This window comes from Leuciscus leuciscus, assembly GCF_965113295.1.
Source record: "Leuciscus leuciscus genome assembly, chromosome: 11".
Taxonomy (NCBI): domain Eukaryota; kingdom Metazoa; phylum Chordata; class Actinopteri; order Cypriniformes; family Leuciscidae; genus Leuciscus; species Leuciscus leuciscus.
In genome coordinates this window covers 22,619,068-22,632,284 of record NC_138735.1, presented here as the reverse complement: position 1 = coordinate 22,632,284, position 13,217 = coordinate 22,619,068, and the positions used below count along the sequence as shown (strand labels likewise).

Genomic DNA, 13,217 nt, shown 5'->3' with positions numbered 1-13,217 from the left:
GCACACATTTCAACTGTCTTTTGGCCCATCTGAGATGAGCTCGGGCCCAGAGAACTCGCGGTATCTCTGCATTGATCAGATGTGTAGCTTTCTCCATGCGAAACAGAGATCTGAGCGGCATTTCTTGATGCAGCGTCAGACTGTGTTAAGTGACAACGGTTTTCCAAAGTGCTCCAGAGCCCATGTGGGTATATTTAACTGAGCAGCATGACTGTTTCTCATGCAGTGCTGTCTGAGGGCTCAAAGGTCACTTACATTCAATGGAGTTCTCCTGCCTTGCTCTACATGTACTGAGATTTCTCTGGTTTACCTTTAATCTTTTCACAATATTATGTATTTTAGATGGTGAAAGACATAAATTCTTTGCAATCTTTCATTGAGAAATGTGATTTTTAAATTGGTTGACAATTCTCTCATGGCATTTGGCACAAAGTGGTGAGCCATGACCCATCTTTGCTTGCAATGACTGAGAAGCTCTTTTATACCCAAACACAATACCCTCACCTATTATTACCAATTCACCAACTAATTATGGACTGTTTAAAAAAAACAGTTTAACTTTGATATTATATAATCTTTTCACTTTTATTTTGCCCTTGTCCCAACTTTTTGGGGGTGTGTCGAAATTAGTTTATATTTACAAAATACAGTAAAGTTGGTCAGTTAAAACTTTGGAAATTGAAGAGGATTAACAAATCACAGATTGTGGTTTTAAATATATTTAATAAAATGTCCCAACTTTTCTGGAAATTGGCTTGTATTTCCAATCATGTTTATAAGTAGTTATAGCAGTACTAACAATACATTTAAAATACACTACCGGTCAGAGGTTTGGTGTCAGTAAGATATATAATTTTTAAAAGTCTCTCATGCTCACCAAGGCTGCATTTATTTGATAGAAAATACAGTGAAAATAGTAAAATAGTAATTTATTATTACAATAAAAAAATAAAAAATAAAAAAAGAAAGTTACTTTTATTGTGCTTGACAGTTTCAGTCCCTGTTTAATTTTCCGCAATTTTTTATTTATTTTTTGTGTAAAAGAAGAAATTAATTTGTTTTTGGACTTTGGATCAACATGAGCATGAATAAATAATGACACAATTTCTTTTTTTTTTATGTGAACTATCTCTTTAGACACTATGCTGTGACATGAGAATGCACGTGTCTTAAGTGCACCTTAAGTCCTAATGACGCACACACACACACACACATAAATATGCACACTGGCGTTCTGCGTGATGATCGATGGCTTGAGTGACAGCACTGGAGAATAGGTACGGATATGCTCAGGGGTGCTCGAAAGGGAAGTGAATCAATGCGGTTTCATTTCCCAGGAACACTCTTTTCTTTCGCTCTGTCTCTCAAGGCTTTTGCTGTGCGAGAGTCTAAGGTGTGAGGGCTGGTTATTACTTCATTGTGATGAAAGGGAAGAGGTGCATGTGAGAGCACCAAAGACGACGACAAAAAATATGCTCTCTCACTAAGATGCTGCAGAAACGGAGTCATATTTCTTTAGACCAAAGAAAAAGAGAATCATGACCTCCTACTGGCATTGTTGGGTTTGGGGGGTCAGTGATGGATACATGAATCCGAGTGGGTGTTGCCATGGTGACGGCTGATGGCTAGAGATCAGTTTCTTCATTATGTTTTCTTTAATATTTCATAAATGCTCAATGTATCCATACTAAGCAGGGATTTATAGTCTTGTTTGTCTGTCCATGGACCAAATGTCCTCACCAAATGTAATTTTCCCAAGTTTTATTATGGACATTTGTCCCATGAATAGAAAACTATATCACGCCATTTGGTTGATGCATATAATACACTGACCATTTATGAATTATTCAAGGTCTATTAAGAATATTAAATGACTTACTTGGCTCTTCAAAAAAACACTTCATAACAGCCTTATTCAGTAAAAATGTCACAATGTTTTCTGTAAAGCGGTAGAATAGCAAAATTAAGTTTAATGACAGTGTCGATGTTGCAAAGTTCATCAATTATGAAACAAATTTGATTCAGCTTTAAAGCAGCTCTACAGAAGATAATCATTATTCAGCTCAATTTAGTTCAGTGTTGATTTAATTCAGTTTAATCACTGTCAATGTTAGTTCATGAATTATGAAACAACTTCAAAGGCAGAAGACTACAGAAGACAATCATTATGTTTATTACATGTCTTATTCTTTAATGAATAGAGAGTTCAAAAGAGCAGCATTCATTTGTAATAGAGATCTTTTGTAACATTATAAATCTCTTAACTGACACTTTTGATCAATTGAATGCATCCCTGCTGAATAAAAGTTTTTAAAAAAAGAACAGTGGTAAACAGTATAGTAGAATTATTCTAAAAAGCCTAATTCAAAGCAATTTTTGGATTCTCATTGAAAATAAGGCTTAAAATAGTTATGCTACTGTAAAATAGCCTGTTCAACGCCTGTTTTATACCAATTAACTTTATTTTGGAGGTAAAGTTCTTCTATTTTACCGTGGCTGAAATCTGACGCCAAGCTCACATTTGATTGGTCCACGGTTAGTGAACATTCAGCCTCAACAATTGTATAGACCTGCTCAAACTGTTAATTCCAGTGTAGACACATCTAGTGTCAGATTATAATAATAACAATCAATGTACCTGATAAAATTGATCTCCTTGTGACCAATAGACAAGCAAATAACTGTAAGAAATTCCCTGTGTATGTATACACTTCATGTAGGACTTACTGTACTGTATATGACACCTGACCAAACACAATCAAATGGCAGATTTGCTATTTTTCCATGAACTTTCATAGCAGTCCCGGCCCCCAGCGGGAACCTCGGGAGCTCCTTGAAATGTCTCCATCAGAGCCTGAATGTTAAATTGAGCCTGGGGCTCTCCTCTGTTCAACCTTCCTACATTAGATCAGCATCTGAAAGAGAGAGAGAGACATTTCACAGTGACCCAGCTGTTTGAAAGATTATCTCATATTTTGCTCAGTAAATGTTTTCTCAAACGCTCTGTGTGGGTGAGTGTGTACATGAGAGGCCTAAACTGTTTAAATGACAGTAATATCTTACCTCTCCTCTTTGCAGGACTGCGCCGTCTATGAAACCGAAAATAAGATCCTCCATGTGGTAAGAATTTCTCTTCTTTTTTTATGCTGCAATATGAGGCTGATAATGAGCTCTAATGTTTCTCCTGTGAGCTCTGCCCCCATTTCTTCATTTACAGGAAGAATCGTGAGGATACACATACTCTCTCTGCCTGCTATTTCTGTGGTAGACAAAATGCCTGACTGATTTTAGAACCACACTGTGCTGTGAATAGACATTTTAAATGTAGTGCATTCAAAAAAATGATTAATTTGAGTCATCATTCGGTAGTGTTTTCAGAACTCCTGCATTTTTGGCCCCAAAAGATTTTTTTTGTTGTAACAGTAGTAGTAAAAACAGATCTAGTATTGCAGTAAATAACACTATTGCTCACGGTTTTAAATATATATTATATTATATTATATTATTCATCTTTAGTTTCACCTTCATAACCTTTTAGTTTGTTTTCATTCATCACATGTGTTCCTTTGTTTGATTTTCCCGTCAATCATCAGTTGTCATGGACACTCATCAGATCATCACACCTGTTTGTCATCTCCTCATTATCACTGTGTATTTAAGTTCCTCACATTCACTCTGTGTGTGATGGTTGTTGTTTGTGTGTGCTCGTGTTACACATGCTGTCTCTGTCTCTGTCTCTGTCTCTGTCTCTGTCTCTAGCCGCCTTTCCATTACCCTTCAAATTGCGCAAATTAAAATTGCGAATTGAAAATACGCCCAATGGAAACACGTCAATTTCCCAAAAACTCCCATTTATCGCAAAAAAGTTTTTACGCTCCCACTAGGTGGTTTTTCAGGCAATTCGAAAAAGGAATATTTCGCAAAACTGCAATGGAAACAGTTTTTGCGCATTTACAGTCACCTGACTTAGAAGGCGCGGTGTGTTTGGACAGAATACGAGACAGAGTTCTTTATTAAATTCATAAAAGACAAAAGAATGACAGAAATACTGGATTCTAAACCTCAAAGAAATGCCACAATCAAGACCTCGGAGCAGAAATGAGTGAGAAAAACCCAGAAACACCTTATATGTGCCGCTCACAGTATAAGGGTCTTTCCTTGCCATTAATGCTTGGATAATCCTTCCATTAATAATAATAATGTCTAGTGCGGTACGTGGCTGTGATATATATATATATATATATATATATATATATATATATATATATATATGTGTATATATGTATATATGTATATATATAAACTTACCAACGTCCGTTGCCATGATTTTTGGAATGACTTATCGCGAGAGGAAAAAATGACGTTTTAGTCGCATAACATCGGTTAGCGGAAACGGCGTCATTTCGCAATCGTTTTTTATCGATATTTAGAAAAAATCGCTAAAGTTTTGCGCAAATCTTTCATGGAAACGCGCCTTATTTCTCGTTCTCGTTCTCGTTCTCGTTGTAGATGACCTGAGTTTGTTTTCATTAAAGAACCATTTTGCTTGTAGAAACCTTTTTGAGCTCTCCTTCATCTTCAACTGGTGACATACGGAACCTTTTCCAAACCAAATTATCAATAAAATGTAAACTCTTGACCGATTTTTAGTGATGCGAATAGACATTTTAAATGTTCAAAAAAGCGAATTAATTTGACTCATCATTCATTAGTGTTGTCCCTGCATGTATTTTTGGTCCCAAGTAATCCCAGCCTTTTAATTTAATATTTAAATACATTTTAGGGATGGCTTTTATGATTTGTAAAAGATGTGATTCTTCATGTCAGTGTTTGTTATTGTAAAATTGTCATGTAACGTGACCAGTGGATATCATTTAGTGAACATGTATTATGCTACTTCAGGCCCTGAGGTGAAGTTCCCTTTGCAGTCACAGGAGACCCACATCAAGGCTCTTTGTGAGATTCCCGTCTCATACGCACTAGCACACAGCAGTGTGTGTGGCAGGTCCTGTTGTCGCCACAGACTGCTGGGCTGGGCACAGCTGTCATTCTCACTGAGTCCCACAGCTATAAATACCTTCACATTGCGCCTGCTAGCAGCAGATTTCATTTTCCAGCACCACCCCACCTCAGTTACTGACTGTAGGAGGAGAAACAAACACACCAATGACACCAGATGAAAGCAGAAGTAAAGCGAGAGATGAAACCATAAAACAAAGTGAATTGAAGTGCTACAGGACCCTTAAAAGCAAATTTGAATTTGCAGTATACCTACAGAAATGCTAAGCAGAGAAATCCAGGTGCACTTTTTGCAAATCCAGTAGCAATTAGCATCGTACCTTCATGACAGTGTGCCTTTCAACATGGGATAAGGTACTTTAGGTAGGTAGGTATGATAGGTAGATAGAATTAGTAGCTACAGTAGGTTGCTACAATAGTTCAGACTTCAGATTTTTTAAGTCGACATTTACATGTATGTGATTAAAGTCGAGTCGACGTTGACTGAACACCCACAAGGCTATTGCTCCTACATAACAGCTTATTTTTATCAGTTCTTTTGTCTTTGGGTAGTTATATTTCTCACAGATTTCTGCTCATTCTAAATTGGATTCAGATAAAGCAGATAAAGATTACATTTGTACTGTATGAATGAATTACTGAGATTGTGTGTGAATTAATTCTACCTGGCTGTCTCTCTACTAATAAAATCCATAGCTGTGGATTTTAGTTTCTAAGAAATATATGCTAGAACTTTTCAGTTTCTAAGCTATTTTTTTGATAAATCACAGAATAGTGTCGACAATACATTTCTGCGCTACTAAATGTTTCTGTGTGCGCGCGATCTGCAAGTGATGTATGTGTGTTACAATACAGCAGCGTGTACTGTACAATAACCTGTTTAAAACATGCATTCACCCAATCAATTTTGAGCATCCATATCCATATAGTATAATCAAACATATCTTGAGGAGCTATGCATTTATTTGTCATTTTAACTGTTGCAAACGTAGCGTAAAATGTGTACTTCAAAGATTTCTTATCCTGTTGCGCCCTCTATTGGCCATTATCAGCAACTAGTCAACGTCAAGCTTAAAGGGTCATGGCAGAGCATTAAAGTTTACTAGTCTGTGCAATATAGATGTAATTATAAACCTAAATGACATCATATTAATGAGGATAAGTTGTATCTAATAAATGATCATCCAGTGCAGAAAAGAATTGATATGCTCTCTCTTTTTCTCTTTCTGAAGTGTAAGACATTATCTGGAGTATGTGACCACATCATCTCACTGTCGTCAGACCCCCTGGTCTCCCAGTCGGCACATCTGGAGGTGGTTCAACTGGCTAATATTAAACCTACAGAGGGTCTGGTAAGATCATGCATAAATACTTTGCTGCTGGCCGCTGTTCTAATTACTGCTGTTTTTACTATGTTTTTAATTCAGTTATTTAGATTACATTTGATTAGAAATTTAATGTAAATGTATTTGTTCATAACTTGTGTTAATGCTGTCACATTAATTGTGATTTATAACACTTTTGTAAAGATAAATCAGATTATCTGATAATTTATTTACATATTAAATGCAATTCATAATTCATATTAAATAAAAAATTATTTTAAATATTCTTAATAACTAAAATATCATATACTGTACTGTTTAAAAGTTTGGGGTCTTTAAGATAAAAAAAAAAGAAGAAGAAATGAATACTTTTAATTTGAACAGCAAGGATGCATTAAATGTATCAAAATTGACAGTAAAGATATTGATAATGTTACAAAAGATTTCTGTTTATATTGCCACTTTAAAAGCTTTATGTAGTTTTTGTTAGCTGTATAGCTTACAGTCAGCAGTGTAGCTTTGGGTAGCTTGACTGTAGCTGAACTAATTGTGATTATAAGTAACTTGTGTAGCTTGGCAAACAGTTTCAAAGTAATTTCCCCAACACTAATCCTTGTCCTAATGAGCAAATAAGTATGTATGCATGCTTGTGTTGATATGTGATCAAAACATATGAATAAACTAGAAGGGATTTGAAATGTTCTTCATTGTGAGACAGAAAAAGGAAGAAATGGAGATTATTCATTCTAGTCTATTGTCTTTTTCCTTTGTCTCTTAAATCTTAAGGGAATGTACATCAAATCCACATATGATGGACTTCATGTTATCACAGGAACCACAGAGGGGGTAAGAGGCAGTCAGTGTTAATGTGTGTGTTCTAATTCATGTGTCTTTATAATGTTCATTATGCTGCAGATAAAACTAATAAATCTCAGTGATTGATTGTACAGCTATTATTGCACATGATCAAACCAAATAGCAGGAGAGAGAGAGAGAGAGAGAGCTATACAGACTGGAGTGCTCTCAATAAAGATCCACCGATCAAATGATTGAAAGCTCTTAGATTTTGTTTTAGCTCTAATAGTGGGTGGAAATCACCCTGTATACTGCAATACACTACCCATAGAAAAGAAAAAGGCACAATATATTTTTCATTTGTCGTATTTCAGTTGCATCTCTTAGACCGCACTGAGATTATTTATCTCAAGAGATGTGTGCTCAGATATGTCAAATGAGAAACCTCCATTTGTCTGAGAAATCTGCATTTGTCTGAGAAATCTTCATTTGTTATGAATTTAATCTCATACCAAAGTGTGCAAATTCAGAAGTCAAACTATAGATTTCAACATTATCTCATATCCCATCAAATTCTTATCATACCAAATTATCAGAGCTATTCTATCCACATTCATTTAGTATCTCTGCTCTATGCTCATTGTTTTTTCTATTTATAGTACACTATAACCATGATATCATATGCATAATCAAGTTACAATATAATTAAAATACCAGACTGCTTTTATATGCAATTGCTGTAGCTCAAACAGTAGAGCGTCAAGCTGATGCTGGCAACATCAAGGTCATGGGTTCTATTCCCAGGGAATGCATAAACTGATTAAATGTACACTACCGGTCAAAAGTTTGTAATAATTATTAAGATTTTTTTAATGTTCTTGAGTCTCCAAATCAGTATATTAGAATTATTTCTGAAGGATCATGTGACACTGAAGACTGGCATAATGACGCCGAAAATTCAGCTTTGCATCACAGGAATAAATTACATTTAAAATATATTAAAAAGTTATTTTTAAATTGTAATAATATCTCACAATATTACTGTCTTTAAAGTATTTTGCATCTAATAAATGCAGCCCTGGTGAGCATAAGAGACTTCTTTCAAAAATATAAAAAAATATCAAAGGGATAGTTTGAACAGCAAAATGAGCAAAAAATAAGAAATTCTGTCATTAATTACTCACCCTCATGTCATTCCAAACCAATAAGACTTTCGTTCATCTTCGAAACACAAATGAAGATATTTTATTAAAATCTGAGAGATTTCTATCCCTCCATTGACAGTCCACGCAACTACCACTTTGATGCTTCAAAAAGTACAAAAAGAGATTGTAACATTTAAGAGACACGATCACTTTATACACTAAACAGATTGAATTTAGGATTTTATTTACACATGTTCATCAACGCACACATCAGATATGGTAAACGGAAGCTCAAGCATGTTTGCTTGATGTGAGAGAACCAATGAGAACCATTCTCGTGTGTTACGGAGCATGTTTGAGCTTCCGCAAGAGCCAATGAGTTTCATTCTCGTGTGTTATTCAGCACGTTTGAGCTTCGTATGGTTTATGTTCGCTGATTAATTGTATATGTGAATAAAAACTTAGATTAAATTAGTTCATAATATTAAGTGATCATGTCTCTTCAGAATATTTGGACTAAACAGCTCGATTCATATGGATTAGTTTTACGATCTCTTTATGAACCTTTTGAAGCGTCAAAGGTCAAGTTGAGTAGCTGTCATTTCTCTCAGATTTCATTTAAAATATCTTTATTTGTGTTTCGAAGATGAACGAAAGTATTATGGGTTTGGAACGATATGAGGGTGAATAATTGAACTAATCCTTTAATTATTCCATATTTTTGACCCGGAGTGTATACCTTAAATGCAAGGTAATGTTTGTGTAAAAGCATCTAACAAATTCTTAGATGTAATTGCAATACTTGTAATATTGCAGTATGTCTTTTTCATTAGATTTTTTTTTTCCTTTTATTCTGTCTTTTTATATCTCTCCTTTGCATCTCTTTCTTAGTCTCCAGCAGATCGCTGTAAAAAGATTCACGCAGGGGATGAGGTCATCCAGGTGAACCATCAGACAGTGGTGAGTCTCTCTTAGTCATTCAATCCACTTGGCTCATTTATACTTCTATTTTATCATCCATCCACCCATTCATCCATCAGTTTTTCCCCTATGTATGTAAGTCTCACTTTGCATTCAACAGCGGTTGCCCCCTTCCTCTGTGATTGTGTATAGAATTATGGGACTGAAATGAGTTCCATTTAAATTTAAGGGCTTTAACGTGTCCTTGTTAAAGCACCAAGAGGTTTAAAACATATTTCAAGTATTACTTGATGTATTTTAAGCTCATTTCTAGGACTGGGGCAACTATATTCCAATTTGACAAAATTCACAATGCTGATTGAGTGTGTAATGGTGTTTCTGAATGAGACCTGGAGGGTGTTTCAAGGGCATAAGAGGCTATAAATTAAGGACTGTGGAGTGTGTTTTTAAGGATGGTCGTATTTAAGTGAACTTTTTTTTTTTTTGTGAATATGGAGTGCGTCAATAGGTACTCCAGTGATCATACCATGTGGAGTTGCCTTCAAAGAGTTGATAAAGAGCCTTTTCTGCGTATACTGTATGTATGTGTCCACAAGTAATTGCACATGGATTTTAGCTTGTGAAATCAATTCTGTTTGAAATTATTCCCTTAGTGTTTGATGTGTATGAGGTGCTGAATAATTCTTTGAATATTTGAATTTTACTCTCAAGTGGTGGCATGTATTATGAAGTTACAAAAGCAGAAATCTAAATGTTCCACTTTGATTACACTGACTTCTGACAACTCTGTTCAGATTTAAGCTCTTTTCCTTCTGTTTTACCTCAAGGCATCAGAATTCAACAGAATTTTTGTTGAATCTTCAGGCATCTTGTCGCCGTGGTGAGGGATGCTGAGCTCTTTTTGTGATGAAAGATCAGCAACACTAAGGCCTCATTAATCTTCATGTAATTAGATTGTCATCACCTTCATAATTGGATAAAAGTGCCTCTAATGTGCGATAAGCGTTACGAATTCGGCTTGTAGCAAAAAACACACAGACAAACAATTACCGTAACAATGAGCAGTTCTTGCTCAGGAACAACCTCAGCGAGCCTTCAGGAATGGTGCGTTGTGGGAGCTGCTCTATGTAACATCTGTGATTAGTCCCCATACGCTACAGGATCAGGTCCCGTATATCCAGCGATTCCAGCCCATCTCAGTGTGTGTATTTGTGGTTGTGTATTGTGGTTGTGTCTGTCTGTGAAGGGCATGCTTAGTGTAAACTGTGTGTGTGGGTCAAGTTTTGCGTACATTGTGGGTAATAAATGTCCCCACAAGGATATTAAAGGATAGTAAAACCTCAAACCACATACATTTTGGGTACTAGCCAACAGTAAACTGCTTAATAAACACATTAGATTATGTCTTAAAGGGATAGTTCACCCAAAACAGAAAATTGTGTCATCAATTACTCACCCATATGTCGTTCCAAACCCGTAATAATTGTATATTAAACGTTTCTACATTATTTTATTTTATTTTATTTTATTTTATTTTATTTTATTTTATTTTATTTTATTTTATTTTATTTTATTTTATTTTATTTTATTTTATTTTATTTTATTTTATTTTATTTTATTTTATTTTATTTTATTTTATTCCCTGGACCCTACCTTGAAAACCCCAGTTTTCACATGTTGTTATTGTCACTTTTACGCCACTTGAGTCAGTAATAATGTACAATGATTTTTATCATATTTTAGTGGCTTTGTATCTAACAGCAGATCTTAATCAATGTAAAATCACTTGTGGTGCACTGCACAGCCTTTTTACGTTACTGAACTGTGGAATATTATGAATTAATGTAGTTTAATAATTCATCTGTAATATAAACATCTTTAAAAATGTATAGTTTGCAAATAGTGTCACATTATTTTAAAATTATATTTAAACAATTGCCTCTAGCTATTAGCTTCACTTGCCGGCTCAGTAAGCATTTTAAAACAGCCTAACAGAATTATTTAAACCATTATAAATATATATATTGTACAGAGTCAGTGTATAAACTTCTTTTATTCATCTTTTGTTTTTATTTATTAAAATATAGTCAGTATTGTCATTTATTTTAACATTCATTTGAATTTTTCCACATTAGGTTCATCATTCAGGCTTACACATAAAATATTATGAACCGAAGGCTCAAATAATGACATTTCCAGGGAATGTCAAGTTCTTACGTAGACTTCAATGTTGAATAAATTGAAAGATTAGCAAACATCACGCCTTATTAGTGTACACTCATCCGAATATATACTGTGTGTCAGGAAGCATGTGTGTGTGGTACATAGTTATATTCTCTCCATTGTTCACCATAGGTGAATATAGAGAGACGAAAGTTAGCATTTCCTAGCAGTTGCTTGTTAGGTGACGTCTCTGTGTGGCGTTCTTGTCGAGTCTTTGTATGTTGACCCTGTGTTTGTTGCTGTAGGTGGGCTGGCAGTTGAAAAACTTGGTAAGCTCTCTGCGTGGGGACCCTGCCGGTGTGACATTGACCCTGAAAAAGCGTCCCCAGAGCACGCTCACCTCCGCCCCAGCCCTACTAAAGAACATGAGATGGAAGCCCCTGGCCCTGCAGGTAGGATTCAAAATGCCCTGTCCCCAAAGCTTTCATCATTTGGGCTGCACTTTCCCCCTTTATCTGCCACCCGCTCCCTGAGCAGATTAGCTTTAATCGGCTTTTTGTGGAGGATTCAAGTTTGGTTCTATACCTGTGACTCTAGACTATTAAAATAAGCTAAAATAACAAAAAATCTAAATATTTCCTAGTATTTGGTTATTTTTATAATAAATATACATCTTTCATGTTATTGTAGGTTATTGATATTGGTATGGACAATGGGGGTCCAATGCTCTACATTAAACTTTTAGTCGTTTTCCCCAGCCACTCCAAAACAGGTCTGCATATGTATATGTGGGTGGGAATATGTTAATGAGCTGATCGTTGTGACTTCACCATGGTTGCGATTTGTGAATGGCCTGTTTGTGCAGTGTTATATACATAAATCATGTTTTTTTCAGCATTATTTTCATAAATCAGCAGTTGAACAGTTTACATTTATTTTTGGGTCTTTGGATATTTAATTGGACAGTTTTACATTTAGATTACCTTTGCCATCATCTATCGCTAGGGTTGGGTATCGTTTGAATTGAACGATTCCGATTCCAATTTCGATTCTGCTTATCGATTCCGATTCTTATCGATTCCTATTTTCGATTCCTATAAGGTAAAAAAACAACAACCATATAATTCACCCCAATTATGCTATTTTAAAGGTTCCTAATTTTCTCCTACAATAGATTTAAATGCACCCAAGGTCAAAAAACACTTTAATTTTCTTATAATATACATTGCAGCATCACCACTTTTCTCACAGCATCTGAAATGGCTCGATCAAGGATCCAGTCTTTCTGAACCCCTTCTTTCTCAGAGCCTACTTTACTCTGATTGGCCAGATGGTTCAGTCTGTTGTGATTGGTCTACCGTTTATGCGTGTCGGAAAACAAAACACCATTACCATATCTGAATTTCAGCTCTGTAGACTTCCTCAGTACTTGTATATGAAGTGATACAAACAGTAATGATGGCGTTGGTTTTACTGTATCAATTCGAGGCCAAGTCCTCATCCTTTGGAAGTGCATGTGTAGCGATTTGCTTTCGCAGCACAAACAACAGCATCAACTTGACATGTCTACAACATGAACCAAACTCTTCCAAGTCTCAGCTACAACCACAGTGTTTGAGGGCAGGTCAAAGCAGATGTTTTTTGTGGGCAGCCAATGAAGACCATAGGCTGGTATCATGCAAATTTGTTACAAACCTACGTAGGTTCATGCAGAAAGGAAACTGGAATTACTGACGACTTGTTTCAGGCAGTTCAGAATCGGCTCTTTCTTTTAGGGGAATTTCTTTCTTTTCTTTCGTGCACTTCTTCCTACTGAAATGTTGTATCACAACCATCAAAAGAATTTATT

General features: G+C 35.5%; 1 protein-coding gene across 10 annotated transcripts in view; it reads left to right on the top strand.

The window, feature by feature from the left end:
• Window positions 1–13,217, top strand: part of cnksr2a (connector enhancer of kinase suppressor of Ras 2a) — an 84,967-nt gene that overhangs the window by 36,653 nt on the left and 35,097 nt on the right. For 9 of the 10 annotated variants that reach the window (XM_082183343.1, XM_082183341.1, XM_082183338.1 and 6 more), the window contains exons 5-9: window positions 3,079–3,120; window positions 6,252–6,371; window positions 7,131–7,190; window positions 9,176–9,244; window positions 11,674–11,820. In XM_082183343.1, coding sequence (XP_082039469.1) covers window positions 3,079–3,120; window positions 6,252–6,371; window positions 7,131–7,190; window positions 9,176–9,244; window positions 11,674–11,820 — 438 coding nt within the window. The remainder of the gene's footprint in view (window positions 1–3,078; window positions 3,121–6,251; window positions 6,372–7,130; window positions 7,191–9,175; window positions 9,245–11,673; window positions 11,821–13,217) is intronic. The other variant, XM_082183346.1, reaches the window with a different exon arrangement.